Genomic DNA, 17,109 nt, shown 5'->3' with positions numbered 1-17,109 from the left:
AATATTTGTATGGATAACTTGATTTTTAAGGACTTGGGAAGGCAACAGAATACCTGCCTGTGCCCTGCAAATTATAAACACTAAAAAGTTTCTCCTCTACAAAGCTACAAGTGATGGATTGAACTTACTGTGTTTCAGCACCTCTCAGATCTGGTTGAGGAAGCCACTGGAAATCAACTAACCTCAGTTTTTTTTCTTTTTTTTTTTGACGAGTTTGAGCAGGTTGCAATGAATGCCATTCAGAAGGTGTTGCCAGACACAAAGCGCCACGGGCGCTTGTTACACCTGCAACAGGCCATCTACAAGCACATGCAAAAGTACAAGCTCCAACCCCGGTATACCCACGACAAAAGCTTTGCGACGTCTGTCCTGATGTTGACACCGCTAGCTCTTCTAACGTACGAGAGGATCAGAGAGGTGAGGCTGACCTTTGCCCATTTGACTTCTAGAATTAAGTGATATTATAAAAAAATAAAAGCCAATTGATTCCTCAATCTGGTGGGTTGACAGAAGAAATTTATTTATACAAGTTTAACTTGATGTGTCTATTGTTAACTGATAAAAATACTACTAATGACCACATTCCTTTTAGAAGTTTGCTGAGCAAAGCAGGCACACATCTTTTACAAGGTCAGTATAGCGAGTTCCAATATATGCATGTACTCGCCTGCCTTCTCTGCAGTTCTCTGTGCATGCTCGGGTGTTAAGGGAAAAAAGCAGCGAACGGCAGTCTGGACACTGCGATATACATTTCACTGTTCTAGCTGCAAACGAGCACAAAAGAATGGTCAAGCCAGAAGAAAAAATTCAAAGACCACGAAGTAGTTTTAATATTTGTCTTGCTTTTGCTGCACTATAGTCATGCAGTTTACCCAAAAAAATAATTTTTCTTTTCAACAAATTGCTTCAGAGAGAACAAATCTCACAACAGTTGTGAGGGGGTCCCTTGTCTGTCCTTTTTGCTTTACCCTTCCTTAACAGCAGTATCATTACAATCGTGCTCGTTCAGTCCTAAAGCGATTTATCTTTCATATAAATGCATATACTCTCCGTTTTTCAAGTGTTGTAATTCCTGTTAATCTGCGCAGTGGAAAATTGTGTAGCAACATATAGTGACAAAAGATCATAGTATTAATTTGTTTAATAAAAATAGAAGTTTGACGTGAATTGCCGTGTACGCTGAATTGTAAGGTTCAATACCTCAGACAACAATATTGGGTCTTCTTTGTTTACAAACACGAGCTGTCTTTTGACAGCTGTGCAAATTCCAGTTCCTTCGTTTTGATATGCCAGTGCATTTTATGTCACCAATGCAAGGCCATTTAAGTGCTGCACAAATGACCACTTCGCAATTTTGCAAACTCCCTCTGCTGTGCTATTCAGCTTTATAGAGGTAACCAGTTGGCTTGCAACATATTACAAAACTCAACTTATCTAGGGTTTCCAGACCCCCTCAGTGATCATAAGAAGTGAAATGTTTCATTGATGTCCCCAGGAGCCTTTATAGAGTGGAAATTGTTCGCTGTAAGTGTTGACGTTACAGCCCTGTGAACCATACCAGTAAAGCTGGAACTTCACAAAGACAGAAATTCTAGGGCTCTACTTTGCGGCATTTAACATGACAATCTCTAAGGGTGCCATGGGCTTTAGACATATCTGAGGATGTTAACTAGTATGTATTGTTTTAGTAAATAGACATTTGTTAATGACAAACATCTTTTTTTAGGTGTACTGCATCAGCTGTGTGGCAGATGCTCCAGCAAGGGCTGCTATGCAGAATGTCCTGCAATTCAATGGATATTATGGCTGCCCATGGTGCCTTCACCCTGGAGTTTGCGTTAATGATAAAGCAATGAAACATTAATGCAACGTTTCCAGGGCTTCAATGGTCTTATTTACTTTTATTCATGCAGGGTGCATAAAGTATACCGTCAGCGCAGGAGTCTTCAAAGACCGGACAGAGCAGGGAATATCAAGGGACATGTTGGCTGCGGCGACAACTCAGCGCACAGTCCGGGGTATTAAGGGACCCTCGCCCCTCTTGAATGTACCAGGGTTTGTCTGGGGTTTCACCCCTGACTACAAGCATTGCGCATTGCTTGGCGTTGCTCGCCAATTCGCTGAGCTATGGTTCACAGGGGTTGGAGAGGACTGCTACATTGGGGACCCGACGCGGCAGACAGTCGTGAAACAACGACTATGTGGCTTGAAGCCACCTCAGTGCTTCAATCGCCCACCGCGAGCCCTTAAGCTCAGAAAGTACTGGAAGGCCGCTGAGTGGCAGTGCTGGATTTTTTTATTACTGCCTGCCATGCTTAAAGCGTGTGCTGCCAAAAGAGTTTTACAAGCATTTCGAACTCTTTACTTCAGCATTGTATTTGCTGTGCAAAACACATGTAACAGTAGAGGATGTTGACATGAGCACATCAAAATTAATAGTGTTTGTTGTCATGATGGAGTGCCTCTAAGGTGAGGCACAAATGACTTCGAATGTGCATACACTCCTACACCTTCCTAAAGCAGTTCTCCTCTATGGCCCGTTATGGGCCTTGTCCTGCTTTGCTTACGAATCAAACATAGGCCATCTGCTAAAGCTGGTGTCGTCATCAAATGGGGTACCATTTCAGATTCTGTTGCATACCCTACTTCGCAACAGTTCTTTTTCAATAAGGAGTAGGGCCTCCGACGAGGTCCAAGAGTACCTCTTCGCAAAAAAGCAACGAAATTAACATGGCTTTCAGCTTCTAGGTAAGCCGAGACAGGTGCCTGAGAATGTCTGTGCACACTTTAGTGAGCTGACCTCGGGGAGTGTGAAAGAGGTTGTAGAGTATGACAGAGAGCACATAGATGGCCACACTGTGCACAGCACTCGCTACCGACTCCCATCGAAACGAGAATCGACTGCTTTGAGGCTAGGGGGTCAGTACGTGAGAGCAGAGAGGATTCTGTCTGCCACCGATGTGGATGGGGGCCAAAAGGTGTATGTTGTGTCAAAGGTCTACAATGTGACCGACTTTAAAGGTGCGAATCACCTGACAGTCGCTCAGAAGCGAGTTACAGAAAGGTTGAACGAGCTTTGTCAACCTTTTCATCCATGTATGTATTTAGACCTCAGTGTGAGTGTAATTTTTGCTGAACTTTGTAATAGGCATGAATGGTCGTAACTCTCCTAAGCAGGATTCTTCAGGACTGAATGAGCTGCTTAAGTGGCCATGCAATGCTTTTCAAACTTCCAGAATAATTTAGGAATGTGTTCCTTGGCTGTTCTCGTGCTTCCGGTCGCTAGTTTTCTTTCTCTAAACATAACTAAATTGAAGAGTAGTGCCTCTCAACTTTCACTCAGTTTTCCACATCTACCTCTGTATTGACATCATCATAACCCGTTACTGTCCGGTCATGTTCTGTTCCTGGCACCCTCGGCGAGTGCTGTGCTGCTGAGAGGATTCCCCTACTGGGTTCTCACGATTCTCTGCGAGCAATATGGCGACCGGGAGGAATGGTTCTAGTGCTGCAGGAATGCAGTAAGGCAGCAGGACTTGTTTCTAAAGCAAACGAGGCATCAGTAGGGAAGAGTCGGGAGGTTTGAGACGGTTGGAGGAATAGGACAGCTGGTTTTTCTCTCCAGGAGTTAGTTCAAACACGTTCACCGGCTGCTCACAAGATGGCGCTAGCATACCAATAGCCTGGCTGTAATGGTGGCCGTCTTCACCGAACGGAGCTTTCTCTGACTACAACTCTCGTTTTTCACGTGTCAAAAGTAAGTATCCGCTTACTCAATTACACCTCCCTCAGTTTTAAACCACCCTGCCTATGCTGATACCAATTTTTCTTCGCAAACACGCGTTAGGGTCGTGCTTCATGCAATAACAAGTTTAGCCCTAACAAGAGAATTTTCGCCATTGAATGTATTTTTCGTTGGGCGAACCACCTGGGGAGGAATGGGACATTTGAGTCGCGGGTGGAATGGGGCAGTGTCCCATTCCTCCCCACCATACGGCTGGTGCTGTGTCTAGCGAATAAGCTTCAATGCTGCGCCGCTTTAGTTCCGAAAGCAGTTATTTTTTTATTTGTTATTTAAAGTGTACAAATGCTTGGTGCCGTGATGTTAAATACCAGACAGGCTGTTTCTGCGACACTTGACGTTAAGACGCGCTAAACCAACGGGGCATCATAAAATGCAATGTTTCTCCACTAAAAAGGTGTGATTACTGTACACATTTGCGAGAAACCCGGAATAAGCACGTGAATAATAGGCCGCAATATGAGTGCTGCTACGTGCATGCAAGGATGTTAAGCGTGCTGCTTGGTGTGCGTGAATATTTAAATTTGCCAATTTTTGATCCATTTCCATTTTCAGGAAGATGCCGCGGGTTTACAAGAGGAAGCATCCCGACAGAGCTCAAACATCGAACAATTTGATCCTGGATGCTGTGAGATTGGTGTGCGATGAAAAGAAAAGTATAAGAGACGTAGCAGAAGCTTTTGAAATATCAAAATCATTGCTTGGCCGAGCAGTGAAGAAGTACAGAGAATGCGGTGACACAGGTGGCATCATGTTCAAGTCCAATTTGGTCTGCGGAATGGTCTTCACAACAGAAGATGAAGTACTCTTGAAAGAATATTTGCTGAAAGCAAGCAAAATGCATTATGGGCTTACGAGAATGCAAGTTCGTTCACTGGCATACGAGTTTGCAACAGCCTTAAAGAGGAAGTGCCCGGCGTCATGGGAACAGAAGAAGGTAGCTGGAAGAGACTGGTTTATGGGCTTTATGGACCGCCATCCCGAGCTATCGCTTCGATCGCCAGAAGCGACCAGTCTGGGTCGGGCAACAAGCTTCAATAAGAACAACGTCGATGCTTTCCTTTCAAACCTGAAAAGTGTCTACGACCAATACAAGCTAACTCCGGACCGCATCTACAATTGTGATGAAACGGGCTTCACAACTGCACACAACCCACCAAAGGTAGTAGCAGCACGTGGAGAAAAGCAAATCGGTCAGATTACATCCGCAGAACGCGGCGAACTGGTGACTGTTTTGTGCACTGTCAATGCCATCGGAAACGCCCTGCCACCAGTGTTCATTTTCCCACGCGTGATGTTTAAAGATTTTTTTCTGTAAGGCGCCCCGGCAGGAAGCCTCGGTTCGGCAAGCAAGTCGGGCTGGATGTCGAGCGAACTGTTTTTGCTGGCGTTAGAGCACACTGTGAGACATACGAAGTGCTCGAAGGAGGAGCCAATTCTCTTAATACTCGACAATCATGAAAGCCATGTGAGCATCAACACCATCAACAAGGCCAAAGAGAGCGGAGTCATCCTGCTGACCTTTCCCCCACACTGTAGCCACCGCCTGCAGCCACTTGATGTGTCCGTGTACGGACCATTTAAATCTCGGTACAACGCTGCTTGCAATGATTGGCTCATAAATAACCCCGGGAAGACCATCTCCATCCACAATGTTGCACAACTAGTTGGATCCGCCTACGTATTAACGGTGACACAAAAGAACATAATCTCGGGCTTTCAGAAAACTGGAATTTGGCCTTTCAATAGCGAGCCCTTCACTTCGGATGACTACATGATGTCATCAGTCACTGACAGACCCTTAACGTCCGTAAGCGGAGAGGTGTCACGACAGACGGCCACCATCACCGAGAAAACGGACAGCGCAAGCCGACTGGAAAGTGATTTGAACTTTGAGACAAACGGCCATGGAGCTAGCAACGTCTCTACAGATGTCTTCCCACCTACTGTCGCCAACGCAGCCTCGACGTCAACTGCATCTCCCAGCCGGATTGTTCCGAGCGACCTAACGCCCTACCCTAAGGCTGCACCGCGTAAGACAGGGCAAAAAGGAAGGAAGAAAGGTAGGACAAAAGTCATTACGGATACACCCGAGAAGCATGCGATTGAACAAGAAGCTGCAGAGAGGGTGGCACGACAGAGTCTGAAAAAAAGAGCGCTTATCACAGCTAAGACTGTCGCCACTACCCGCCCAAAAAAGAAACGGCGACTTCAGAAGGAGTTCAGTTCTTCAAGGGAAGACGACACTGTTGCCATTGCATTTGATGATTCAGACAGTGACATGTCAGGTTCCGATAATGAGAGGCGGGACATTTCTGAGGCCGATTGCCCAAATAAAACTTTTCAAGTGACAAAAGGCGATTTTGTCCTTGTCAGATTTGGTAAGAAAAAATCTGACGTTTATTACACGGGTAGAGTCGAAAGTAGTGACAATATTGACGTCAGTGTCCAGTTCCTTCAAAAGAAAGAGGAGAGCTCAAAGTTTTACTTTCCTCTGCAGAAAGATATAGGGACTGTGCCAATAACGAATATTGTGAAGAAGCTGCCAGCGCCAAAAACTATTGGGGGAATGAAGCGCCTGCAAGCTTGCTTCAAGTTTGATGTGGAACTATCGGCTTTTAATGTCCGCTGAAGACGTTGGGACCGATATTTTACTGGCGTCCCATTCCTCCCAAAGGATGTCCCACTCCACCCGAAGGGACGGGTGGAATGGGACAGATTTTAGCTGTTGGAAACTATTTTTTTGCAGTTGCTCTAGAAGTGGCAGTAACCTGTGTTTCACAGAATTTGCGCAGCTTGTTTCGACTTGTACTATAATCCATCAACTATCTTTTTGCGTTCAAAATAAACAAAACTAAAAATGCATTTGTGAAAAGCGTCCCATTCCTCCCGACTCTCCCCTATGTGGCGCAAACCTCCCCCCCCCCCCCCTTCCCGACAAACGGAAACGAAATTGTGAAACTAACTGTGCAGTCACACTCTTACTTGTTGAACATTGTCGGGAGGTTAAGCGATGCACCATTAGGTTGTTGCTACCTCACCATGCAGCTTGCCATCTTTTTGAACCAAACCGTGATAACATCAAATCGCTGCAGATGTCATCGCTGTGGAGCACGGTTCCACATCAGAGAATAGTCTGCACTTTGCTTCACGATTAAAGCAGCAGAATTGCAGTGTTTCGAAGAAAGATGTCATGTTTTTTCATAGTCTGGTTGTGGTAAACCAAACGAAAGAAAGCCATTGTGTGGACCCTTCAATAGTTGTACAGTTCTCCACAGCGCGTCTGTGCCTCCCCTACGGGGAGGCACAGACGCGCCGTGGTGGGCCCACGCTGAGGTGAGGAGAGACGAGGTGAAAACAATATTTACTGTATAATAATAGGAGTCGGTGCTGGTGCCGCCCGCAGCTCACCGACCGTCGTGGCGTTCTGAAGAGGTGGTGTCCTGGGCTGTCCGTCACTGCGCTAGTGCATGGGCGAGTTGGCTCCGGTGCTCACAGAGTTCTGGGGCTTGGAGCGCTGACGCCAGCGGATGGCCTTGCAATTGAGGTGATCCGGGCTTCATAGGGCTCGGAGAGTTCGGGGACTTGGGGCGCTGACGCCAGCGGGTGGCCGCTGTGTTTCTCTGGTCGGGCTCACAGGGTTCCAGGGCTTGAAGTGCTGACGCTAGCGAATGACCTTGCAGTTGAGGCAACGAGCTTCTCAGGGCTTGGGGGCCTGGGGCGCTGACGCCAGCGGGAGGCCTTTCGGTTGTGCTTCTCTGGTGCGTTGCTTCCCGCGCTCTGCAGCACGCTCCCTGGCACTTTTCTCGGCGCGTCTTCCCACTCGGACTCGCTTCCTCCCGACCTGTCCCAACTTGTTTTCCATGTACGGTTTCTCCGTTCCCCCTCTATTTTTTAGTCTTCTCCCCTTCCCCCTGTCCCCCGAGCCGTCACTTTTTGCGCCATCCTAAATGGCCTGCCCGCGTCACATGCCCTGTACCTTGACCCCCCGAACGTCACAAGACCACGTGGTTTGACGAGATGTGGCCATGACTCTGATGACACGAGACCAATGTGGCCTGACGCAACCGAAGTTTCAGTTTCGGTATCTGCTAATGTTTAAATTAAGATTACACAAATAATATTACACATTTCGCGAATTCGAAGCCGTAGAGCTGTTTAGTAGTGCTTTGGGAAATAAAATTGCAAATAAGCCTAAAATTTTTGGAATTGAGCGGAGTTTCCCTTTAAAAATATGTTTGTGAATACCGATTTCTCCTCTTCTTACAATGTTTTTAACTTATGAGCTTCTTAGCTAAGTTGTCGTAACCTAAGAAGCTCTTCGTGAATCTAGGCTCAGGATGGGGCATTCGCTGACCTCGTGATCCCTGAATGGGTTAATGCTTGTGTTACCTTCCCAATGTTTTTTTGTTTTGTTTTTTGTCTAAACGAGGGCCTTTATGAGCAAGACAAAGTTTAATTTTGTTATCTTCATAGTTTTCTTTTTGCACGCATGTACAACAAATTCGGGGCCACGAAAATCAGGGAGGAAATGCGTTAAGAAAGTAAAGTGTCTCTCCCTCCCTCGTTTTACTTTGCACACATGTCCTCCAACCGCAAGGTCCGGGGCTGCGTCATTCGGGTAGGATGAATGTTCGCAGATCACAAAGTCCGCGTTGGGGTACTTCTAGGGGTGGGTGATCACTCAGTGTTATTTAAAATTCTATATTCACCCACAAAGTGGGGTGGCCGATGTCTCGGTGGTGGACGATGTCTCGGGGTATTACGGTATTCATAATCGTGTTCAAAAAAGGTTGAAACAACAAAATTTGTAGACAAATGTAAGGCATATAAGACAACAGGAAGCTTGCAGCAAATGCCTGCTCCATCTTAGGAGCTCCCTGCAGTGGGAGGATGCCATGGCACTTGCCAAATGCTTTCACGGTTACCTTTCAAGGTTACTGTCGTTCACCCATTTGCTACAATACTTGGATTGCTTAATATAAAACATATTCAACAGCCCAACTATTGTAGCAAATGGCCGAATGACGCTTACAGCGCTACCACCACGTGTACTAGAAGTACTCATATCGACAACTAGGCCAGCGAAAGTTTGCGCTGAACGACCTCCAGTCACAGCTTAGAGACGATCACGGGAGTTTCATGAGTATCTACAACGACCCATCTCCTACAGCGACTGCAGCCTGCTACACCACATGGTGCAACAACTACTGACGAAAGCTTGGACTCAAGTTCTTCCGGATTCCAACCGACGAGGTACGCTGTTTCAGTTTTCTTCAGTAGCTTGTTTCTGATTGAAGGCTTGCGATAGCAGCACCCAACTGCTGCAGGGATAGTGAATATTAGTAATTCCACTTTAGTAAAAGGCTGCAATAGTTTCAAATCTCAAAACAAAATACTATGTATGTTTAGGATTACCCATTCAAGTACCTTGAGGCGTGAACTGTGTTTTGACACTATTAATACCAAGATTGTGAACAGATGTTGCCTGAAAGGAAGCATAAATTTGTTGCGGCGAGTTGTTTATTCCGGATAGTTGTCAGCAATGCATGGGTCTGTTTGCAAGAAGTCAAGCTCTCAAGCTGGAGATGAAGGAGGAGCTCCTGATACTGGTTTCTAACTATTTACTGTTTTATCTAGCATCCGCTCTTTTAAGTTTAAGCAATGAGATTATAAATTCATATAAGTTCATGATGGACACCCAATGCCACGGGAAGATGAGCTTTTGTACTTTCCTACCCCTATGCTAAGCAATGAGGTTTTCTAATTTCATTGCTTAGTTTCCTACGGTCATGATACATCATCATGGATCTTTATTTTGCCCTTACACCACCTATGCAATTAAAGTCTAAATAACTGCCTTTTTTGTAGTGGAGGCAATTCGAGGAGGAGGAAAAACATGAAAGGTGCATGTAGTTTGGAGTCTTTAAGAATAAAATACTCCAAACTGTGATTTAAAGAGTTGAAGTACCATTCTTTGAAAGGAGATACAAAACTATATGTTCACTTTTTTCATACAATCATGGTCAGGCATCCCATACAGGTAGACCAAAAAAAACAAGTACCGTAAAATACCTCAGAAGTGCTCTCTTCATTCTAGCGGCCCACTATTAACATTTCCCAAACTTGGGAATTCTGAAAATTATATGTTAAGCAACCAATTTGATTGGACAAGCACCCACGTCTAGATTAACCCATGGAGTTTTCAGTGAAAGTGGGATGGGCTACTCCCCCGGTATTTTACGGTAATTCAATTTCTTTCCTAGACTCACCTGCGGCTGGACGGCTCAAAGATTGTGAGTACACACCAAGAATCTCATGGAGGATCACATGCCTACAGAGATATAATGCAAAGTACATGAAAGGCACTGTTAAGGCTTAGCAAAGAAAAAAAAATCTCAAAAGGTTTCCAAAATGATGCCTTCAATGCCAGCGAAACTTTTTTTTTTTTTTTTTAATTGCTGTCTACACATGGAACATGCAAGGTTTAAACAATAAAAGGAGGTGGTCACAGGAATGGAGACAGTTTGTTATGAACCCATACTTCCATGGTCCAAAAGTCAATGTTTCTATCAGGGGTATTAAATTTACCAACTGTGAGGTCCCTGAAGACCTGGCTGTCAAATACCTACTATACTTCGTTTCAGCTTCCGTCCGAGCACAGCCAAAGTTCGTGACTTTGAGAAGAGTGTTCTTATGCGCCACAAAGTAGTCTGCAAAAGTTTTTTTTTTTTAACTGTTTTGTGCGTAAACATGCACAATATTCCAGGTGTGTACTGCTGAGAATGATTTGCTACTAAAGAAATTAAATATCTGAAGTTTATGTTTTCATTAATATATGTAAATGCATAAGATTTGGTGAAAACACGTACCGTGCACCCCAAACTTAACGCCGCCACTGGGTACTTAGTGTTAAATTTGTCACCAAAACGTTCGGGATGCGTTCCGAGGATGGGATAGAAATAGGGAACCCAAACATTCTTCAGATAGTTCAATCGGCCGCCGCAGGGACTGTCAGAAATGGCAAATGTCGTGGCAGCGTTAAGTTCTAGGCGCACAGTACATCTGCTGGCAACACGGCTGCAGCGCCCGGTTTTTCTGTGATTTCGTTCCGTAATAGCCGAGTTGCTTCAAAACATTCTTTCACAAAGGCACGTTTGGGCATCAGGCACAAGAGGTCGTGATGAATGTCTACTTTCGAATTCAGCAGGAGACTCCGGCTGCATCATACCGCGAAGTTGTCAAACGAACCTTCGTACTGACAGGTGTTGGACAGTCAACATCATCACATGGAAGCAGGCTTTGTTGGCGCTCTCTTGAAGCCAACAAAATCTGACGGTGCGTGTTTGCTGACATCCCTGAAGCGGCCCAAGAAGAGAATGTCTCCGGCAATTCCAGAAGCTCTGGACTCATTTCATCTTCAAGCACACCGAGGCATCATTCACGGCTACTTTTACAAGAACGAGGGCCCTCCTCTACTGAAAGTAAGAAGCGTTCCTCATTGAGTATTTCAGGAGTTTGCTGCGTGTCATTCAGGCTCAGCGACCGTGTGCTGTGCATTCTAAAGTCGCAAGCATACGAGCGAAGCCAAAGTTAGAAATACGAGACCGCGCACCGTGGGTTTGCTCGGACACGCGCTCGTGCAGTGCAAGCTATGTTCCAGACTGCATGCTCATGCCCGTAGCATTCACTCCGCTCGTACTTGTGGTCAAACGGAGCATAACAATGTAGCCGAAAATGATATGAATGAGTGCACTGAACCAGAAGAATTAAAAAAAAATGGTGCAAGAAGGATTCTTCCTTAAGTTTTATGTAGGCAACGTTTCGTTATTGGCTCAATGCTGAACTTTGTAAAGTTTGGTTTTGCCTCTCAATAGTCCTCTACGTACATAACCAGAATGAGAAACAGAAATGCTGTCTTTCAGTTCGCATAAATAAACAAGATCGCAGAAAGCTGAAAATATGCCAGAGGTGACAGGATGCAAAAGTTGGAGAACAAGTATCCATTAAAGATTCCGATCATGGAAAGAAACAGACAAACGCATTTTGCATCACATTGCACAAATAGAGTAAGCGGGACAACAGAATTGCTGTGAAATTAGCCCTCACTTCGATTTTAAAAGCAAAGGCTCATTTTGCAGCAATTTATTTGCAACTGCTACTGGTGGCACAATTTGCGCGAAGTGACGCAAACAAGACATGTTCAGCCTGTTCCTTTTTATGGTCGGGGCCCCTCATAGGTGTTTCTTTCTATCTTGTAGCTTTTGATACAGGTAACGTCATGTCCTCAAGCTTTTGCATCCTGTCATCAACGGAGGCATCATATTCTAGAATACTTCCGACTTTCTGTGATGCAGTTTATTTATGCACGCTGAAAAACAGCGTTTAAGTTTGTCTTTGAGGCCAGGTAGTAGACATAAAGATGTATCTCATGTCCAAATGTTTCCTAATCAGACCAACCTAAGTTTGTTGTCAAAATTGCACACTGTGAGTTTTGTTTTTCTAATTCCTTACGCAGGTCTTGGAGGATGTCCACGGCGATGCTTCTTTCACCAAGGTCAGCCAATCTACTCTGTGGAGAGCACTGCAGAACCTAGGCTTTCGTTTCAAGAAGCCAGGTCGGAACTCCACCCTGCTGGAGCGAACAGACCTTATTCTGTGGCGTGCAATGTACTTGTGGGCAATCAAAGCATACAGAGCAGAAGGGCGCCTCATCTATTTCCTGGATGAAACACGGGCAAATGCAGGGCACACTCACTCCAAAGTGTGGAAAGATACAACCGTGAAGACACCAAGAGACACCTACAATAGAGGCCTCAGTCTTGGACTCAGGAATCCATCCAGGAACAGAGGCCGCGTCATCATCCTACATGCTGGCAGTGAAGAGGGCTTCGTGCAAGGCGCAGCTGAAGTGTTCTGGGCCAAGAAGGGCACCGGTGACTATCACCCGGAAATGGACAGCAAGCGATTCGAGAAGTGGTTCACAGAAAATTTGCTGCCCAACATCAAGGCCCACAGCATGGTTGTCATGGACAACGCTTCTAGTCACTCCGTCAAGGTCTATGCCTCTCCGAGCAGCACGCTGAAGGAGGATGTGCAAGGCTGACTGACGCTGCGTGCAGTTACTTGGGACTCTACAATGTTGAAAGTAGAGCTGCTGAACCTTGTGAAAATGGAGAGTCAAAGGGCCGGAACTGGAGAAATGTCGCGTGGACACAATAGCAAAGCAGCATGGACACGTGGTTCTCCGTCTGCCGCCTTACCACTGCGACCTCAATCTGACTGAGCTAGTGTGGAGTCAAATTAAGGGCTACATCGCAAGCCAGAACGTCACCTTCAAGCTTGCGGATGTGGAAGCATTGACTCCAGTCGCTCTCCAGCAAGTGACTGCTGAGAACTGGTCAAGCTATGTACATCACGTCGCCAGAGTGGAAGAGCAAATGTGGATAAATCACGAACTTATGGACATCACCATCGATAGGTTCATAATTAAGACCGATGGAGACTCTAGCACAGACAGCTCGGATGACAAAGACATGGATTGTGACATACTGCAGTGGTGAGTCGCCACACGACTGAGCTTGGGCCAAGCGTCGGCACCTGCCGTTGGCACCTTGATGTTGGATCCCATCATATTACAAAACCTTATGGTTTTGTTACAGCAGCTTCCATGCCTGTCAATGACAGTTAAAACACCTGAGACCTCTCTTCATCCCTCCCACAGTTCAAGGGCTCGCCGAAGCAAATGTCAACGTGTGGCTAGAGGACATTCACTGCATTCAACAACTCTCGACTTGGGATGACGCCGCCGCCCGTCTCATCTCTGCAAGCAAGCATGCTCAGCATTCAAAGGAAAGCTCGCCGTCTCGAAGAAACCCATGAAACCAGGCAGGGTCGCCTTCAATGAGCTGCTGACTGTGCAAGCTTCTTTTGACTCACGGCTGTCTTAGCTCTACAATGCGGCGCACAGAAGAAAGCACGGCACTCCAACGGCAGGGTCTCAGGACAGCAAAAACCGAACCAAACTGGCAAAAGGCCAGTCTCTGAAAAAGACACCGGCACCGAACACAAGACAACAGCCCAGTGTTGCTAGAGCGGGCTCAAGCAACATTCCAGTTATATCAGGAGGGGCAGTTTCTAGCTACTGATTATTGACCATGCCCCCCCAGTTTTGCAACGAAAAGAGACACATTGAAAAGGCATGCTTGAAGCAGGCATGGACCATGAGAGGGCGCTGCAGGATGATTGGCATTAAGGTCTTGATATATTCACTTAAACATGCATGACGAAGCACCTCTCGTTGGAACGAAATGGTGCCTTTCAGTGTATTAATGCATTGTGCCACCATTTGCTTCCTAAAATCTGCACCATCATGCAGTCGGCACTTCAGAGAATGTTGCTACTTTAAGAAATACAAAGTGTGTCTTTTATCTAGGAACTTTACTCAGCATCAGTCAGGATACAACAGACGCTGAATCAAAAGATGAAGCAACAGTGAACTTGCACGCACTGAACCTTGTGCTAGTGATGCCACACAAGGTCTCGGTGACAGTGTGAATTCACGTCGGTGGTCCTGGGGCACTGAAGAAATAAACAATTATTATAAAGGTTACCAGTTATAGTACCTTTTTGTCAATTGAATTATAAGTTCCAAAAATGTGTAGATTTTCTACATGAATGTAATTGTAGGGTGCCTTTGCAACTGAAGAGGTAAGACAAGCTTGACTATGTGGTAGATTGCAAGCAATATTAAAGGAAAGGGAAAAGAACTTTTTGCGAAAAAGCCACACTCTACAAAATACGGCACCCATATTTTGGCAAAAAGCAGATTCTCAGCATGTGAGCACAGCATGACAGAAAATCATACCTGCCAAAAATGTATGCAATACGCTACCTGAACCTCACCAGAAATTTGGAGGGGCCAGGCAGTGGCTGTTTTTTTGATGCATCGGCAGGAAAAATTAGCGCGCCCGTGAGTGGTATCTTTACATTCTGTTGACGCCGTCAATCGCGGGGCCCATCTTCCAAGGACACGACGGAATGTACAAAAACCGGACGTGACAGAATGACCAAGTTCAAGCAGTGCAACGGCCGAAATTTCCTCTACAACGCTTTCGACTTGTACGTGCGCGCTTCCACAAATGTGTTGTAAACAAGAAAAACGTCTGGGCCACTACAATTGGCTGATACGCAGCGAAATCAGGGCACCCCTTTACCTGCCAATCACACTCAACGCAGAGAAGCTGGTAGAAAGGACTGCACCTCAAGCCCTGGTATATCCAGACAATACAGGAAAACATCAACAGCCGGGTCACTCAAGCACCGCGAAGACAGCTGCCAGTCCGATCAACCAGGAATGTAATGCCACCCCAGTTGAAGGACTATGCAGTGGAGTTTCACTGAGAAGTTTATTTTTAAAAGCAAGAAAGGAAATGTGGTGTCGAACAAGTAAACCAGATGGCGCCACATCCCCGCTCTCTGGTATGCGTTGGTAAAGAGCCCCAAAGGCGGTGCATAGAAGACAGATGCACGAGGCTTACATTATGTGAAATAAAGTTAATCACTTTGGTTCATTACCTGGTTGTCTCCTTCGGCATTAAGAAAAGACACTACAGCGCTTTCCAGTCTGGCAACGCACGCATGGCAGCCCCGCAGGACAGCGTCCGTCTACATGTTCACGTGCGGTCTGTCTGGATCTGAACACGTGGTGTCATCGTTCGTCGTCTTTGATCCGTGCTCAAGGTTGCCTTCGATCGGTGCTCAAGGTTGAAGAGTAGTTATACGACTGCTCGCAGCATGGCATAGTGATAGACGAAGCAGCAGAGGAGATGCCACGGAGGAGCAGTTTGTCTTCTAGACAAAGAAAGGGCTGCTGAATAGTTTAGTCAAGAAACACATCCTTAAGCTTAAAAATCGTAAAACCAACGAAAGCTCCAAGAAGGCTAAAACCAAAGCGTGGGACAAACTTTGCATCGAGTATAGCTGACAGTCGTATGTCCATCCACAGGACGTTAAACAACTAAAAAAATGTTAGGAGAATGAAAAATCCAGGTGGAATATGTCATCACACGAAAAGCGGGATATACACGCCACGGGTGAGTAAACCATTCATATATTTGGTCAAAATAATGCGGTGTGTGATCAGAGTGGGATGATCAGTCGTGCTGTACCTGTCTGCTGGAGTGGGGGAGCAGATTTCTGCCGACGCTGCAAATCTTCTCAAGAAAGCTACCTTGCCACTCAAACTGGTGCATGTTTTTGAACTGGGGGTCGTTAACGTGCATCACGCAGTAGTGATACATGACTGCACGCCAGTTCAATGCCTTAGCCAGATCGAAGCGGGCAGGTAAAGAATAGACAATTTTTAGAAATAACAGTTTGGTAAAGCTACGATAATGAACGAGCGTGCACACCACGACCACTGGCAAACTTCCACCGAAAGTGCTGTAACGGCTTCTTGTGATTTTGGACAACACGAGAGCATGTTTTCTTGTGTTGTTTTTATAGGCAATAGATGTCTCTCGAAGACCTTGTCAATTTCAGACCTGTAAATTTGATTCGGGTGCTTAGTAAGCTACATCTTTGAAAAAATCCATAAAAAGGCTGTTGTCAATAAATGCATTGAACCTCTATAGCATTTACTTTCACTGCTGCGTGAAGGTAGTACACTCTCCGGCAATATGAAAGACCCACTGGGAGCGCGTGGCCGAGGCGGTGGCTGGCGAGGGCGCTGCGAGCCCTCCGGGCAATTCCATTCTGCTTCGAGGGGAGGACGCTCACTCGGGCTCAGATAAAGCGAAACGCGCTTATCAGTTTGTGCCGAGTGCCGAATGAGCGTCCTCCCCTCGAAGCAGAATGGAACTGCCCGGAGCGCTCGCAGCGCCCCCGCCAGCCACCGCCTCAGCCACGCGCTCCCAGTGGGTCTTTCATATCGCCGGAGGCTGTACCTAGCACGAAGCAGTGGTGCAAACAGAACATTGCTGCTTTTCTGCATTACACTCCTAGTTTAGTGCTGAACACCAAATTTACCGCCCAAGTTGCTGCAAATTTTGTTGTTTTTGCTGTTTGTTGTATTCTGTTTAGCATAGTACATGGATGATCTTAAGATATCTTTTTGTTCCTGCAGCAGGAGGTGGGCCCCGTACGTGCCGACTTATAAGCCCGTTCCAGCAGCTCATAGGTGCACTGGCCTCCCACATGGCGACGTGTCTGCCAAACCCACTCGACGTCGAGCGACGGCAGCAATGGTAACCCGCCAGCGCTTTGTTTAAAGCCATGGTTGCACCAAGTCAAGACGACTGGGATGA

At 46.1% G+C, this 17,109-nt stretch overlaps 2 protein-coding genes and 1 pseudogene across 2 annotated transcripts; all 3 read left to right on the top strand.

The window, feature by feature from the left end:
* Positions 1-228: 228 nt before the first annotated feature.
* On the top strand, positions 229-2,416 carry LOC115309823 (annotated as a pseudogene).
* A 1,301-nt stretch (positions 2,417-3,717) lies between these two features.
* On the top strand, positions 3,718-5,120 carry LOC120835988. The gene is made up of 2 exons (XM_040219244.2): positions 3,718-3,757; positions 4,358-5,120. Exon 2 carries the CDS (start codon positions 4,362-4,364, stop codon positions 5,118-5,120), a length of 759 nt encoding a protein of 252 aa, XP_040075178.1. The 5' UTR covers positions 3,718-3,757; positions 4,358-4,361.
* A 7,350-nt stretch (positions 5,121-12,470) lies between these two features.
* LOC120847464 lies at positions 12,471-13,365 on the top strand. Its single transcript, XM_040219236.2, has 2 exons — positions 12,471-12,898; positions 12,981-13,365. Exons 1-2 carry the CDS (start codon positions 12,471-12,473, stop codon positions 13,363-13,365), a joined length of 813 nt encoding a protein of 270 aa, XP_040075170.2.
* The last annotated feature ends 3,744 nt before the right edge of the window (positions 13,366-17,109 follow it).

Source organism: Ixodes scapularis, unplaced genomic scaffold (assembly GCF_016920785.2).
Source record: "Ixodes scapularis isolate PalLabHiFi unplaced genomic scaffold, ASM1692078v2 PGA_scaffold2__306_contigs__length_199485367, whole genome shotgun sequence".
Classification (NCBI taxonomy): Eukaryota; Metazoa; Arthropoda; class Arachnida; order Ixodida; family Ixodidae; genus Ixodes; species Ixodes scapularis.
The sequence above is the reverse complement of the archived record's forward strand: the minus strand, read 5'-3'. Positions and strand labels throughout refer to the sequence as shown.

Coding starts and splice junctions, on each gene's coding strand:
- LOC120835988 (XM_040219244.2), top strand. CDS start 4,362: ATGCCGCGGGTTTACAAGAGGAAGCATCCCGACAGAGCTCAAACATCG.
- LOC120847464 (XM_040219236.2), top strand. CDS start 12,471: ATGTACTTGTGGGCAATCAAAGCATACAGAGCAGAAGGGCGCCTCATC. Junction 12,899..12,980: donor AGCACGCTGAAGGAGGATGT/GCAAGGCTGACT, acceptor GTGAAAATGGAG/AGTCAAAGGGCCGGAACTGG.